This window comes from Sinohyriopsis cumingii, chromosome 4, assembly GCF_028554795.1.
Source record: "Sinohyriopsis cumingii isolate HCF-2022 chromosome 4, ASM2855479v2, whole genome shotgun sequence".
In the NCBI taxonomy this organism is placed as follows: Eukaryota; Metazoa; Mollusca; class Bivalvia; order Unionida; family Unionidae; genus Sinohyriopsis; species Sinohyriopsis cumingii.
Window position 1 is genome coordinate 84,110,153 of NC_142964.1, and position 17,823 is coordinate 84,127,975.

The 17,823-nt window shown below is 33.8% G+C and overlaps 2 protein-coding genes across 3 annotated transcripts in view; one reads left to right on the plus strand and one right to left on the minus strand.

The window, feature by feature from the left end:
• Positions 1–1,905: 1,905 nt before the first annotated feature.
• On the plus strand, positions 1,906–10,381 carry LOC149801571 (large ribosomal subunit protein mL54-like). Of its 2 annotated transcripts, none has more exons than XM_089955800.1 (2): positions 1,906–2,057; positions 9,231–10,381. In XM_089955800.1, exons 1-2 carry the CDS (start codon positions 1,940–1,942, stop codon positions 9,515–9,517), a joined length of 405 nt encoding a protein of 134 aa, XP_089811926.1. In that variant the 5' UTR covers positions 1,906–1,939; the 3' UTR covers positions 9,518–10,381. The 2 variants fall into 2 exon arrangements, with proteins under 2 accessions (XP_089811926.1, XP_089811927.1); XM_089955801.1 differs by lacking the exon at positions 1,906–2,057 and adding an exon at positions 5,112–6,113.
• Positions 10,382–10,505: 124 nt separating this feature from the next.
• LOC149801572 (uncharacterized) overlaps positions 10,506–17,823 on the minus strand; it is a 69,459-nt gene continuing 62,141 nt past the window's right edge. The window contains exons 4-6 of the mRNA XM_089955799.1: positions 17,152–17,252; positions 14,794–14,917; positions 10,506–13,596 (exon numbers count right to left, since the gene is read on the minus strand). Of these exons, the coding sequence (XP_089811925.1) occupies positions 13,528–13,596; positions 14,794–14,917; positions 17,152–17,252 (294 nt within the window). The 3' untranslated portion in view covers positions 10,506–13,527. The remainder of the gene's footprint in view (positions 13,597–14,793; positions 14,918–17,151; positions 17,253–17,823) is intronic.

Here is a 17,823-nt window from a genome sequence, read left to right on the forward strand (position 1 = left end):
ATCTTTTCCAAAGTTGATTGAAGTGGTTTTGTAAAGCTACAGGAAATTCCTTGGTAGATTAATGACAAGGTTAACACTTTTGTCAGTTGCGATATTATATTTTTGTTTCAGACATCATAGACTTTTGAATACGTTGGAAAATTCTTTCAAGACAGAATTGTCCTTATTCATGCTAACGCTGCAGCCACTTGTATTAGTCTAAATCTTGAGATGATTTGAACCCAAGAATATGTGCTGATATGGTTTTGTGATATAAATATAAGATAAAGATTCATGCAGTTTAATTTTCGTTTGCCTATAACAGGTAGTTTGTCGCCAGAGTGGCTTGTGAGAAAGGTCAATATATGTCTCAACAATGTGGTTTGGAATTATGTTTACTTGCAAGCCAGAATCAGCCTTATTTGACGTCAATACCACGAAGAATCACACGGACGTAGCATTCTTTGTCAATGACTTCAGTGTTTGCCTTTGTTACGGTTCCTACAAAAGGTGTTTGTTCATCTTCACTTCAGTATTCTTTCATACCATGGACCTGTTTCGTCTTGCAGTATTTCATACAATGACGATGTTTTCTACACATGTAGCAGAATTTCAATAGGTTGGACAGCTACCTTCTGCATGTTACTTCCTACATTTACCACAGTCGAATAATATGTAATCGGGTTTCATGTCTGTCAGTTCTACTTTTCTTCCTTCGTCGTTTTCACTCCATGAAGTTCAGATGCAGCTGCTTCATTTTGTTTATTTGGAATCAGCTTTTTGAATTCTTCGTCTACTCTGAAGATAGCCAGTGTTTTTTTTTTTGTAGCGTCTGCCGATCTTCTCATACCAATCTTTCTTTTACTTTTTTCAGAATTAGTCCCACAAGCACTTCTATCTCGAATCATTTCATCCTGTAAATTTTCAGATTTGCAGTTCTTGGCAATCAGTTTACGTTCAGTTACATTATTGATCAATGATTTTATGCTTTGTTGGATTCTTGTCTTGAATATGTACCTTTCAACCGTAATGTTCCGCTTGCCATTGCAGTAGTCCTCAGACTTCTTGATAAGTGGACCATTTTTTTTCCCCCAGCTTTATTTGGCTCAATTGTAAATGTGTTGTAAATGTTTATACCATCCTGCCCAATAATGTATGCCAAAGCGCTGATTTTTTGTCTTCTTTATCTGCAAGCGCTGCATCTAAGTAAAGCCACACAGTCTGTTTCCACCTTCTCCTAGTTTTAGCTAGATGGTGTGAATTAAAGTTCATTTCAGGTGGCTGATTGAGTTTGTCCATGTTGTCACAATACACAAATAGACTGGCCCATCCAAATTGTATTGTTGTTATGGAGATATACTTCTTAACGCTACCCATGTTATTCCACAATTTTCGTTTCGGACATCATGCTAATTTTTTGCATGATAACACAGAGTGTACCGAAAACAGTGATTTTCTTCTTCTTCTTAGTAATTACACACAGTAATTACACAGTAAATGCACGCTTTTTCTGCTGTAATGTCAAGGCTTACTACAAAATCCGTGAATTCAAAGGGCACTTACAGTTTTAATTTTAAACACAAATATAAAAAATATGAAAATGAATATGATCGGAACATCGCTCAGCCATTTTCGTCAGGTGGTGAAACGGCCGAGCGATGTTCGATCGCTGAACATGGTGAAAGTCCCCAACCATTTTCAGTGAGATACAAATCACTTACATTCCCAGTGTGAATATTTTCTGAATGAAAATTGAATATGCCAAAAAGAAACAGAGCCGGGCCGATTGAGGAGAAAAGTCGGGCTTATAACATTCACGTGATAAATTGTCGCCTAAATTTAGCCAATGGCAGTTTAATTCGAAAATTTGCGATGAAATTGCTGTTTTGATGATCGCATTTGTTTTGAAGGTGCCCGTTATTTAAGTAAGAAATTCTAAAACAAGAACAAATGCAACAGCATGGCGAGCATAAGGATACGTATTCTGTGTAAACAGAGTTCATTCGTGGTTAATTTTTCCAAGTTGTTACGTAGATTCGTACACCAGACTGCATCGTGCAATGCCAAAAAATTAGGAGGTAAATAAATAGGAGAGCGTATTTAAACAAGCCAGTCTTAATAGTTGAAAATAAAGCAAACCATGCCATTAAGTAGCTCTTTGCCGAGGATCACCTTCATTCGGAAACTGATGCACGACTAGTGGGCTACGAAATAGAACCTTAATTTTTGTGGGACTTATGCAGAAATTATAAAAGATAACGTATTGTTTTGATGTAATAAGAACACAACTCACTATAATCTTGTTGATTAAAGATATTGTCGGACTTTAAGAATAAGTTGAGTGTAAGGGTAACCAGCTTATTCGGCCCAGATTACGGGCTGATTCGGACATGAAACTATTATTTATTTTCGTCTTTGATTTCAGTGTGACATTTACGTTTGTTTAAAATATGGTATTTCTCATTACTTCCCAAGGACTTTGTTTAGTTTAAATATGCATTTAAAGGGGAAAATCCCGATTGCACGCGATATAATGGGGTTGTTTATATTGCATCGGCAATTGAGTGGTGAAATATTTTAAAGCAATTCATCCATTTTTGTACAAAATATAAATAGTTTATTTTATTGAGAAATAATAAAATCACTAACACTGAAAAAAATGGTGAAATCAGGGTTCATGCAGTAAAAAAAAAATTGTGTCCATACAAATTGGTATGAGTATGTTAATGCTTCTGTTATATTTATTTAGATTTAATCTTTATTATATGCATTTTGCTATATACAGTTACTGCTAAATAACAGATATTAACAAAAAAATAAAATGGAGGTCCTGCCAAATTTATGATTTAATTAAATAAAATAATGTTTATATTATGATAATCCTGTGGACATCAAAATAATTAAAATAATGAAAATAATAATGTAACAAATATGGTGTTGCCTCTGTTGAAAGATGAAATATATTTTGCAGAGAATATATATATATATATATATATATATATATATATATATATATATATATATATATATATATATTGGTGTATGTTAATGCTTTTTTCATTGCTTTTTTTCTAAATATAATGGGGTGGGTATGTCAGTTCCTTTATTAGATATACATAGATAACTAGAATTTATCATTATACTGTGTATTATACTATATACTAATAGTACTAGATAAGACTTGTACACTAAAAAATGAACATGGGGTTCTGTAAGATCTTTGATTTAGTTCCATGCAGTATCATATGTGAATATCATACATCTATATTCTCTTAATTTTGTGGACCTCATAAGGTGAATTATATGTTAATAATCTTTGTTTAATGCACCATATATTAATTTTAAAATTTTGTTCTATGAATTTATAATGTATCATTTAATGTTCTGCAAATTGCTAACAAACAATTCAATGAACTCAATTTGTTTTCATTTCATCATTATAGCCTTGTCTCTGTATGCTAATATTTTAGTTCATGTTTTGTCTGTATAAACTAATGTGAATATGTTAATGCCTCTTTTTAAAAAATAAATTTATGTTGAATATTTATTTATGCTAAATAAGCTGTATATGCAAAGAAAAAACAATGTTTACCATATGGTAAGTAATTTTAAGTAGCTGAATGTATAATGTATTATTTAAATGTATGCACATTATTGAGAGTGTATACTGTACAAGAGCAGAGATATAAAAATATATTATTTAAAATAATTTTATTTATATAATATAGCAGTCAAGAAACTAACATGGTCATAAATGCAGACACATAACCTCAGTAGCTGACTGATGGACATCCATTTCTCAGCATAGGACTTCCACAGTGCCATGTATTGTCCCTGGTAGTTCCTTGTCCGTTTACATTGGTAAATCCTGAGTTCACTCTCAGATACCATCTTAACTTAAAGTATCACGGTTTATTACTTTTTTTCGTCATTGCATCCTAAATTAATTTGACTGCAAATACTAATACTGGGACCATGAATTGGCAAAATCCATTTGATAAATGCTGCTGTTTTTCATGTCATTTGCCAATTTATTTTATTTAACGCCATTTTATAACACAAGGTTACAATACTGACTTGAAATTGCTTTACAGTCATTGTTTAGATGGAAGAGTTGTTAGATTATATATGTATTAATATACAAAAATAATTTCAGATATAAATATTTAATGGATTTAATGTGTTTTAAATTAATATTTTCATAATTTATGAATATAGGTGGTATATAGTGTTTTGTACGGAAGCAGAGGTCATGATGAAATATAGGATTACAGCCACACTTGTCTTTTCTAAAAATGTAGACTGCATGTGATAATTATGATAAAACAGCATTACAATAAACAAAATGATTAAAAACTAAGTAAAAATTGTCACTTTAATTAATCTTTTATTCATTTGCAAAGCATTTGTTCTTTAAAAATGTATACCTGTGTTAGAAACATTTTTAGACCAATTGATCTAAAAATATTGATTTTATGATTTCAGGTTTGCATAAAAGGTTTATTTTTCCCTAATTTTGTTTGTGAAAAGTTCAATACAGTACTGTTTATATTTCTTTCAGTTTTACTTCTTTGTTTTATTGCATAACAGTATCAGATTATTTATTTAAAAAAAGGGTTCAATAATGATAAAATCACAGACAGATGAAGATGTTTATATATGGAGATGGATGTTACAACAACCTGAACAGACAAAAACAGTTTGTATGAATTTGTATTTACGTGATTTAATAATCATACGTATCAAGCACGTTTGATACTCAATGGTAGGAGCAGTGGTAAAAGCAAGCTGGGTACAAATATTGCTGATATCTCTACCATCTGTTAAAGGGAGAGAACTGATACACATTTCCAGTTGAAACTGAGCCATGTGTGTGTGTGTGTCTGTTAAAATACAGCTCTCTTCCCACTAAAGGAAGTGAAATCTTCGAAAATTCTTGACATTCCATTTTTGATATATAAATAAGACATCTCCTAAGTGAAGCCATCCCAGACCTACAGAGTTTCTTGATTTTTAAAGATTTTTCTCAGAGCCATATCAATTAATAATACTGTTTGGTTTCAGAATTAGTGAAGATGATGATGTAAAATTTTCCCTCCATCCACGAGGTAAATCCAGTCAGAGTAATGTCAAATACTAACACTGCATGGTTTCAGAAGAAAGCTACATGGTTTCTTTTGCGCAGATGATGACATTCAGTTTTCCAGCCATCCATGAAATAATCCAGTCAGAGTGAAAAGAATGTTAGCCCAATGCACAAGGATACCCTATCTCTACAAAAATAGTAAGATGGTGGCATTCTGCCAACAGAAGTGATATCTGGCAATATTGTTATCATTAGTGTGGATATTGAGGAGCAATTGTTAACTCAGTTAAAGGAAAAATAGAGCAGATCTGGCATCCTTTCAAATAGTCATTCTACATTTTGGTTGGAATGATGCTTCTCAAGTGACTACAGGAGACTGCTTTGACATGATTCATGTGACAAGAGGACTTCATCCATGGACACATTATAATATCTGGATGCTGGATGTCCATGATATGATGCAGATATGGAACCTGTCACTGTCAACCAAACCCTGCAAAGAATCTGTCAACACACAGCTGTTAAATTTATTGATAATTACATTACCTTAATGCATGAAAGTGGTAAAGTTTGTAGTGGACTTTTGTCACATGATAATGATCATCAGAGCAAAAAAGTACCAATTAACTCCTGACTAATTGGAATTACCAATTAACTCCTGACTAATTGGAATTACCAATTGGAATGATAACGAACCAGTTCTTATGCAGAAATAGTCCAGCAGGACTACATTCAACAGAAATGCACTTTCTGAGTCCTTATTCAAGATCCTTGCCACTTGGAATATCATTCTAATGAATATATGGTGTTTATATTGGAGACCAATTTGTGCCGTTGTTGTTGTTCTAGGGTTTAATGGCCATTTTTCAGCACAAGATAGGCTATACATGGTGGCCAGTATAACTGGTGGAGGAAGAACCCTGGAAAACCCAGGGAAGAACCACCAACCCACGAGAAGCTACTGGCAGGCTTTCCCAAATACCCACGCTAGCTGAGCCTTGGACTCAAACCCACGTAGACAGAGGTGAGATGGCAGTGATCCAGAACGGTGAGTGCTTTAGACCACTAGGCCACTCGAGGCCCCCCAATTTTTGCCACATACCAGTTGTCACCATAGCACTATTAACTTTTTTAAGTGCACACAAAATTTTGTTTCCTGTTTAGAAAGTACAGCAAGTATTTGTTAGAATATATCAGTTGTAAGAAAACGTTTATAACTGCTAGTTTAGCACCATACATTACTGTGTAGGAGAATCATGTTGTACCATTATCATAAATAGGCCAACAGCATTTACATCATAGAACCTTACCTTGGTTATTGTCCCTACTTCTACAATAGATGCTGTGAATGAGAAATTCATATTTTCCACAGTAGAGCATTTTGAATAAAGCTGATTTGTTCTTCACACTTGACACCATGTATAAACCCTTCATATTTTAGTGAGCAGGCATCTCTGGTATAGTATTTAATGCCGTCTATTTGGCTTTGGTAGCATCGATAGTGTCAAGGGCTGTGAATTGTCAGGAGTGAAATGGGGTCCATGGGCTGGTAGCCCCCAGCTTAGGAACCTGGGGTGAAGCCACAGTGAGAGGTCAGAGGGAGAGGTCAAACAACAAATGTGGAAGTTTACTGGAGAATTAGGAAGCCATGAACCCTTAGGTTCAAAATACATGTCAAATATTTTATAAGAATTTGTGACAAAATTTAGGATGTGCATGTGTTAAGTGTCAAATGTATGTGTCTTGTGCACAATGCACGAGACTTGACTGATATGATGGTGTCTCCAGACATGTCTTATGCTTGAGGCTAGATAGATATGATGATGTTTCAAGACTACATATTTTATTGTCAGGAAAGTTCAAGGTCAAAAGCCAGGCAGCATTGAATATTTGTAAATCCATGAATGGGGGATTAATTCTTTTAGAAATCCCAGATGGAGCACCATTACTGTTGACGCAAGAGCAACTGAGAATTGTTTCAGGCTGTGCAAAAAAAGATTAATTACATATTTATCCTTCAAAAGGGCTCAAAAAGTTGTATTTGAAAAATACATACTTTGTTTTTATTTATGATGATGGTCAGAAATCCATGTTTGTACAGAAAATAGCAATGAAAAGAGATGTATATTATTAAGATGCAGTTAGAACTGACAAATTATTCCTTTTTTCACAGTAATTATGTATCGTGAAAAGGTTTTTACAGTACATTATTTTATGGATATTTTATTCCAGATAAAACAGACATCATAAATCATATAGATTTATATGTTTTATTATATTTGTTGTAATAATTTAGACAATTAATTGGAGAGTAGAGAAATGGTAAAATTTGTTTTAAACATATGGCACTATGAGCAGCAAACAAAATGCTGGTTCATGTAAATTTTGAAAGAAATTTATGTTTGATAAATATTGTCAAAACAATGGCCCATATCATGTACTTTGAGATATTTATGTCAAATGTATTGCTGCAGTCTCGTGTAACACCATATCACCAATATCATGTACTTTGAGATATTTATGTCAAATGCATTGCGGCAGTCTCATGTAACACCATATCACCCACATACTGTACATGTATCCTGTTTTTGTGAGCTGCTGAAATTATGTCCAATTATGTCATATTTAATAGCACCTTTATTGTCCAACACTATGTAATCAATCATTTGCTATTCAATGCAATGTCAATTTGAATGAAAACAGACACTTGTATTTTCATTAAAGTCAAGTACGAAGATCATCTACTAATCATATTTGTGAGTAGGGGATCAGTTTATCCCAAGCACCAGTTTAATTAACTTAACAAGACACATCTTTAATTTTGCAGTTAAAGATTAATTCAGAAAGAAATCACACTGTAATTTTTAGCTACTGCATTCTCTGTCTGTGAACAGCAAATATTGTCAGCGTTGGGATAGAGCTATTTCTTAATGATATTCTGAACGTTTGCTCGTTTGTAAGAATCCAGTTGGATAAATCATTTTGAAAATACGGAAGTAGAGATGATTTTAATGTCAGACAGACATTCTGAAGCAGCATTGCAATGATACATTGAAATGGATAACTGATTCACTTAAAATTTTCATCTTCTGCAATAAAGGTTTAAGCAACTAGAAGAGAACACAGTTGATTTTTACACATATCCCAGGAAAGGTTTGCATGCTCAGTACATACAATTTCTGCAAAACTTGCATATTTTGTACCAAACAAGTGGATATGCATATTATATGCTCTGTATCCATACATTTTAACTAACCTCAAATTGGTAATTACCAAGACTATAAATAGAACATTTCAAAGGAAATGTACAGTATTCATTGACTAAAATATGGAACTCATTTCCTGCCCACATTCTATATGCTGTTTCAGTTATTATATAAATCCTTTAAACAAAAATGTGCATGCATTATTTCAAACCATCATATTAACAAACTGTCTAGAAATTTTTTAGTTCAAGACACAGTTCTGGAATTTATCACAATCTGACTATTTAGATTTACTTGCTTCTTTGCATCTTTTAAAATTATATTAGCATATTTATAAAATTAGGTATAAAATGTTTTATATGCTTAAACTCATTGTATGAACCTCTGTTTCCTTTTGTACCAAATAATGTTTAATGACTAAGTATGATACTGATGTAAACTGTACTTCAGTCCACACTTGCTCAGAATAGCCTAAATGTATATAGAAGGAGAAGTGACCACTAACTGCTATGCATACCTGAAAATGTGGCTTAAAGTCATTTCAGAACTGGGTTGCTGGAGACACAAGACCAAAATTTTATATATGCATTTATACCCTACATTTCTTAATGTATTTTAATATGTATTTGTAGATATGTGCACTTGTAAATATCTAATTTCATAAGAGAGAGAGAGAGAGAGAACTTGCAAGGGGATACTTTTCTGTAATATGACTGACAATAACTTTTTAATTATTTTAGTTGGGGTTTTGAGGGGAAGGGGGTGTATTTTCTTTAGTAGAAGGCTGTAGGGAGATAAGTTGTATTTAATTAATTTAGGTACCCTCTTTATGTAAAGGCATTATTATTATTATTGTTACTATTATTATTACTCTTGTTGTTCATTTCTTTAAAAATTGTTGAACTGAACCATTTTGCTCTAAGTTGTAAATTACTGTTAGTGTTTACCTTTATGTGCAGGTGCAGGAGGTAAGGCTGTGGCACCAGTGGCAAAAAAGGAGTTGGAAGTGGAACAGGATCCACAGAAATTGTGCAAGTTTCTTTGTGGTGGAAATATATTCAAGGAGGGATCTGATCCTGAACTAAAGCCAGATAATGAATACCCAGATTGGTTGTGGAGAATGCGTCTAGACAGACAGGCCATACCTTTGTCAGAGTTAGATCCAGAAACTCCCCAATATTGGAATCGCTTGAAAACATTGAATATGCGCAGACAGAAAAGATTACAGAGTTTGAAGAAATTTTGATAGACTTTATTGTGTGTACATTTCTATGATTCTGCTTGTGTCATAAAACTGGCTGCATATATATTAATTAGATTAGGAAGTTTGAAAGTGAATGCATGTATGTTGATTTAGATTGGGCCTGTATCATGGAAATTACTATAAGTAAAGTACACATGTGTAGGGCAAGACTTCTGAAGGATTGTGTATTGTATGGCATTGTTGGAGTTTTTTTTAAAAAATAGCTCAGCAGAATGTTGCTTTATCAGTTATTTATCATTGAAGATGTCTAGGGATTCTGGGTGATCAAGTGGCATTAGGTGCTTACTGAACTCATCTATTACATCTCATCTCTGTCGTCATGGGTTTGAGTATCAGCTTGACCATCATGGGTATGTGAGAAAGCTTACCAGTAAGTTCAGTAGTTTAATGGTTCATTCTAGAACCTTCCTTCACCAAATGTACTGGACACCATGTGCAGAAAAATGGCATTAAATATAAAACAAAACCCAAATCATGTGTTATTGAGGTCAACAAAAAGACACAGAAATGTAGATGTGGCAAAATTCTGGTCAAATACAAAAAACATTAGTACACGAGTTGTAGAAATACACATCTTACTTCAGAGACAATACACATGATAATGCCTCTAATGTACTAGTGCTTGCTGAACTACTTTTGTGTTATGTCACCATTGTTAGATCTACACATATCTGCATAAAGTGTTTTACACAACAGCCTTAGTTAGTCACTTTAGAAAAGAAATATGAAAGTATAACTCCCTGTTTACAATGGTTTAGACTAGGCCCTGGGCATTTGTTCTGCAGCTTGTCCAGAATTTAGGACAATCCAGAAAACTGAATAAAATAATAAAATATAATTCTCCAACATGTTTTTTTAAGTCTGCACAGAATTTCTTGTCAATTTTGTTATTTTTGTGTGAGCCGGGCAAATCCCATGGTAGGCGCCATTGAGAGCCAGGCATTGTGTAAAAAGAAGCAAACACAACACACGCAGTTGTGATGTTTATTATCCATCAGGAGAACATACGAGATAAAAGAAAAACCTGAAACAAAACAGAATGAATACTAAAACAGAACAGAACAAATACTTCAATATACAATATTACAAACAAGACGAATACGATATGCAGTGATACGCAACCCTCACACAAGTATTTCAATATAGCAACATGATAACACATAAATGACAACCTACCAGACACAAAAATATTTAAATGCTACAATTCTCGCAAATTGTGATCACCACCATAGGCCTATACAAAATGAGTAAGATGCCTTTCGTCCAGAGCCGAATAGGCTTTTATTAGGTGCCAGGCACTCAACGTTATTGTCCCCTTCATGCACTGATCGATCACTCACTCGCTTGTGCCAAACATGAACCTGGGTCATATTAGTATTAGATTAAGTCCAGGCCATATATTTAATGTGATATTCCTTTTTATAGTATTAGATTAAGTCCATTTACAGTATTAGTACATTATATGCAAATTTACCTACACCGCCTAGATAATTGGAAGTACAGAAAGCATATCTATATAATATTCAAGATACACAGATAGAGCAGCTTGGGATCTTTGAAGGGTCTTATGCCAATAAAGTTTAAGCAAAGTCTCTGGGTTTACCAACAAATATAGGGTACGGTCTCACCTCTGTCGTGATCTTGGTCTCGGTAGTCATTGGATTGAAATTAAATGTGTTTTGACCCAGAATTTCAACAGATATCCTGAGTGACTCCCAGTCTCAAATTCCAGTAAAGCCCAACAGTGTCCTGCAATACTAAATTTCCCCCATATCATCCCATGATGATAAATTCCATGGACATGCGATCAACAATGTTAAATACCAATTTGTGCCCACCTGCACCAGTGTAAAATTCATACATGTCCCAATAACATGTCCCATAGTGAAACTATTACATGTTTTTAACATTAAATTCTCATTTGTCCTTATAATGGCTGAATCATCAAGATGGTTAAAGAGTTAATTTTCCCATTTGTCCCTTTCCAGCACCCACAACTACTAACAATATAAAACTGAACAGCTGAAAAATTCTTGATGAAAATGAGATTGGAATGGAATCATCTGCATGACTGTGTGGTACATGTAAAGACACAAGTTGGCTGTAAACAAGACTTTTCTCAAGTTGTCCTAACTGTAGTACAAAAACTGGCATTTTTTTGCTAATAATGCCTCCATAATGGTTCTTTGACCAGGACATGTATAGGATGCAAGAGCAACAAAATCCCTATGCTATGTGTTTGAATATTTTACTTTTTACTTTTTTACTTTAAATATGTACTACACTTTTTCAGACACCAGTGTAACTTAGTTTACGATGACATTTTGAACACGGGCATACCTATAATCAATACACAATCATTTCAGAATTTCTTCATGTGGCAAGCCTGTGCTGACATTTAATTTCAAATTTAAAATTGCTGACCTGAGCATACATTGTGTAGTTAACATGCCATCCCGTATTCTTCAAGTGTTTTCATATGAAATAACAATCTATAAACCAAGTGTAAAATGTTTAATATGTATGATAAATGACACAATAACACAAACAGTTTTGAACTTATAAAAATTTATTTCTTATAAAAGTGTGGCAATAAAGCTCCTTTTTTAATAATCAACTATATAATACTTTCCTCTCAAATGAAATCTTAATTATTAGATAAACTATCCTGATGGTTATGTATAGCCTACAATACCAGTCTTCACCCATACACATTATAGCTTATTATTTCATTATTATAATCAATCAAAAATTACCTTTAGCGAGCATTTGAATAAACTTTGTAATAGGTAAAACTTGCACTTCATATTATACATTTCTTAGTACAAAAATACAGAAAAACAAGTATGTAACAGAAAATTTCACATTAACTTCATTATTTTTTTGTTTTTTAGTCATGGGTGTATCCCACCAAATTAATATTAAGTTTTCTATTCCATAGTCAGTGTGGTAATACTATACCTAATGCTGCTGATTATCCCCACACTGTAGCATTAGGAACATTTAAATACCCTCTTTTATCTTTCTGTCCATTCCTCACTTACTCTAGATTCTTGTCGACTGCTTCATGGGGATTTGCTAAACTTGGTTTTAAACTTAAACAAGGGTAACAAGTTCTTAAAATTCAATCCCCTGGGTCTCTGGAAGGTTGTCAAAGGCCAAATATGTCAAAATTTCTATGACACTGGTACTGTTTAGCACTCAGGAAGGGGTCAGAGGTTAAATATGCCTAAATTTCTATCACAGTGGTACTATTTAGTAATTTGGAAGGGGTCACAAGTTTAATATGCCTAAATTTTTATTACAGTGGTACTATTTAGTACTGTTAGGCCAAACTTCATACCTGTATATTCATTTATAGGAGGAAGACACATTTTGGGGCAGGGTGGGGGTAATATTGTGTAAGTTTATTATCAGATGATAAAAATGCAAATAAATCATAAGTAATATAAATTAAATAACAGATTTCCAAGATAGAAAAATGCATATCAACATTCTTTCTATAAGCTTCTGCATAGTGGTCTCTTCAGAAACAGTGGTCCTCACAAACAACTTCAGTGAGAAAAAAGGCTTAATTTAAAATAAGCAATCACTACCCAAACACATCTCCATGAAATTTTATATTTGGTAGGTACATTTACTTCGAATAAGATACAGCTGTTCTTTAAAATAATAGCATTTATATATTGGCTCTAAGGAAAAGATAAACAATAGTAACTTCGATATAGTTATTTTCCCTCAATTATACATACCCGGTACCATCTTTCCCACTGCAAATTCTCAAATCTTCTTATAATAGATAATAATAGATATGACAACCACAAGACTGTTGTAGATGCTGCCTATGGAGGAATTAATATCAATAATCTAATTCTAACTTGGTTATGAAAAAAGTACAAACAATGATGGAAGATATCAATGTAATGGCAAATTGATCTATCGGTTTCAAGTCTGAACTGTTTCCTCACTCATCCCCAAGTCCTATCTTAGTCTTAGATTGATTCATAGGACTTCCCAGCAATCTGCGCTCTGCCACATGAAAAGGTGAAAACAAAACCATCCTGTTCAAAATAGAAAAAAAGCACACAGAATGAGAAAATTTGAAAGCTATTTGATAGTCATAGAATACAGGTTTTATTTTTTTTACCAACAATGTACTATTCTGCACTTGAAACAGATTATTCTGCAGGACTGTCATCATGGAAGTAAGTAGAACATAGAAAAACTGACAGACAGATAGATAATAGATAGACATAGATAGATAGAAAGACAGACGGACATATAGATGTAAACTCTTTTCCTTTCAAATGAGGTGCAGGTGTTCAGCAAGTCTGGATACACATGATGAAAAGGCCTAGCCAACACTATATGATTGTTTAATAGATTCATATCAGATGTATATTATGATCTGTACCATCAATGCCAAAACAACTGTAGTCTTGCCTTTATTGGAAAAGACCTTACTTCCCATAGGTTCGATGATTACCCTGTCTGCAGCTGTCATAGACACTAGTATTACCTTTCACACTTTGACCCATTAACATGAATAAATGTCACGCTGAGTGCAAAACTGTTTATGTCTGTGATGAAATTATCATTGAAATGAAAAATGTCACCTGGAAACCAGGAAAATAATTAGGTCTCTTACCTAAAGACAACATAATTTTTCTTTATGATGAGAAATTCCTGAAGAAAACTAACAATTTACTTACATGTCCTTGAACAGTCAACAAGGTACCACTGTCATAAAAAAATACCAACTTCTTTTTAACAGGGGATATGTGTGTGTGATTAGGATTTTTAATGTAGCTTTAACAATTTTTCAGTCGTATTGCTACGATGTCTGCAGTGTGGCAGTTTATACTGATGTCCAGCACTGGCGTATCATGCCGCAGACATGTAGCATGATGTCCCACCCAGTCACATTATCCTGATACCAGGCTGACCAGTCCTAACACTAACCTCTTAATGCTGAGCGCCAAGCGAGGCAGCTGTAAGTACCATTTTTGTAAGACTTTGGTATGACTCAGCCGGGAATCGAACCCACAACCTCCCACAACCCACAACCTCCTAGAGCAGTCATTATATCAGAGTACAAGCCTGAGGCCAAGAGTAATGTACCCAGAGCGGTGACCAGGGGATAAAATGTTATCCTATATGTAAAATGATAGAAATCATTCTCAATATATTATAAGAGAATTCATTTAGGAGATGAAAATGATGTTTCAGATGTAAAAAGAATTAAAAAATATTCTTACTGTTATATATCCTGGTAGATTCACCCAGAACTCATTATGTGGCAATAACTCCTTCCCCTTGCGTCCTTGTGTACAGTTAATGGTCATACCTACTACAAAGTACAATGCCAACACAACAAAGAAGCTGTGAAAATAAACAATTGAAATAAAATGATTAAAATGTATTCTCCATATAATTAACACATTCTTCATGATTTCAATTCCTATTCAATCACACATAATGACAAAACAAAAACAGAGATGCTGAGCAGGAAAAGAATGAATGAAAGAGTGTGTGTGTGTGATTTGGATTTTAAACTTAGCTGTAAAAATTTTTCAGTCATATCACTACGATGTCTGCATTGTGACAGTTTATAGTGATGTCTAGCACTGGGGCATCATGCCGCAGTCATTGAGCATGATTACCCACCCAGTCACATTATCCTGACACCAGGCTGACCAGTCCTAACACTAACCTTTTAATGCTGAGCACCAAGCGAGGCCACTGTTAGCACCATTTTTATCTTTGGTATGACTCAGCCAGGGATCAAACCCACGACCTCTTGCATCTGAGGCGGACGCTCTAACTTTGAATGAAAGAAGCATTCCAACAGCCCAACAAATATAAATTGATCAACAGATTTTTTAACAAGAACTCAGCACAAACAAAAGTGGTATTTTTAAAAATAGTATTAAAATGATAATGTTAAATACAATAAATCAAACTCGTGCAAGAGTTCAACAGTATTATGCTGACTACAAAATTTGCTTAAAATCCAATATATATATTCTTGCTGTTGTGAATAAAAGAAGTAATAAATAGACCATCACCACACTTATTAATGATATTAGATTGTGTCCTTACAACCAAATAGATACATTCAAGGTAAGGTTTTTTGCAGCTGAAGCTAGAGATAGGAAGAACAAAAATTACAGGACATAAATCCTGAAAATCTGCACACAGAAGCTGGAAATCAAACTAATCTAAGCACTTGTTAATGTGAAGCTGCATACCATATTTACTGGAAAGTAAAATCTAGGAGAAAGAACAGTCAGGGGCTATAACTCTTCTAAATGATGCCATGGGATGCTAAAAGTCAAAGTGAAGAAAGGTCCTATCAACGTAAAGTTCCTTTCTCAATTGGATTTACATCAAATAATCCTTAGTGCAGCAGAAATACAGTTTAAAGAACGAGCAATCATGCCTGTAAATAATGGCATGTAATGCAAAGTCCAAACACTTCTTCAGGTTATCATTGATATAAAACTGAATTCAGTCAGTTTAGCTGATATGCAGCTAAAGTGATGTTGCAGAAACTAACGTTATGAGAAATGAAGATTCATAATTGCTTTAAATTATGTCATGGAATGCTGGATATTAAATTCATTTGACTTGTGAATTTAAAGTTTGGTTTGATATCCAACCATACTTGATAGAGTTGTGCTTAGAAATCCGAGGTAAGAAAGACAGGTAACCAAGGGCTATAACTCCTCTAAATCTGGATGTGAAATGTTGTTAACAGAACCAATTCAACATCTTATTAAATAAATTTGTACTACACATTTTTAGTAGTTAATTATTCTTAGTAAAGATGTATCATGAAAACCAAAGTTAGGGAGACATGCAAATCACTAGAGCCATAACCCTTTGAATCATAATGTGGAACACTGAAAATTAGATGCAATAAATATATTCACAAGACACAGCTGAAAATCAAATGCAATCAACATACATGTATTCACAAGATAGCTGCATCTCAGATTTTATCAGAACCAAAGTATTTTTGGTAAAGTTATATTGCAAAAACCAAAATTATTAAGACTAGCAAGCTAACTGATGACAGAGAATGCTGAAATCGAACTTATTCAAGGAGTCAATAGTGTAAAATTGTATACTAAATTTAGCTGAAATCCATTCACTTCCAGTACAGTTATCTTGCGAAGTTTACATAAGAATGGATGGACTGAAAATAATGCAATTACTAGAGGACCCCCTCTCTCTCTCTTTTTTTCTTTCTCTCTCTCTTGCCATGTAACTCGGTTGAACCCTGGAGATGTAATCCAAGGGTTGCAAGTTCAATAGAGCATGGCCTTGGGAAATGCACTTACCCCCCATATCCTTAACATAATACAGTCAAATAAAGTGCTACATGTGCTTTTAAGTCAGACCCACCCATGTACCATTCTCAGATGTTCATACAGTATTTTTTTAAAATATATCTTCACAGAATGAAAGTAATTTCAAAATTTAGCAATGAAAGTAATTCACAAATGTAACAAATTATCTCTTGCTGTATGGCATTCAATGGTAAAGAGAGAAGTAAAAAAAAGCAGCTTAGTAAATTAAGAATGAGAATTACTGTAACTACATATACATACATTATTAACAGTATAGACCCCGTGCTGAGCTGGTTGATAGTCTCCGAAGGAAATGGCACTACTTTGGAACAGGCTCCAGCATAGTAAAGCTCAATGACATACTGAAAATTATACAACCAATGTGTCAGTGCATAGTTGTCATGTCATGAAAATCATGATTACATTAGGATATCCCAGTCAATTTCTATTTCATAAATAATACTAGTGGGCTTGACCAGGTCAGCCAAAAATAACAATTATCAGTTAGATAATAATTGGGTTTAAAGCATCATTGACAATAGTGCTGAGCATTCTGGGAAGTACACTTTGCTTTACAAAGAAAACATTTGTATATTGGCAATTTTTATTAGCAAGGTAACACAGTGTACAATGTTCACACTGTCTCATTTGGGCATCAGACTGGTTTAGATACATTCCAAGATGGATGCTGTGAAAGTTAGGTACATATTTCTTACAAATCCACCCACCCATATCAGTTGTTGATGTTGTTGTTGTTGTACCCATATCAGTATAAGTTACAATTTCTGTACTAATTTAAACCATTGTCTACTCTTTGTTTCTATTTACAATTTCAGCCAACTTTCATAAAAGGTGGAGAGGAGACTTAAGCTTGGAGCTGCAGCATGTTACGGTGTAGTTTGTCAACAGAAGCAATTTTACATTGGTTGATCC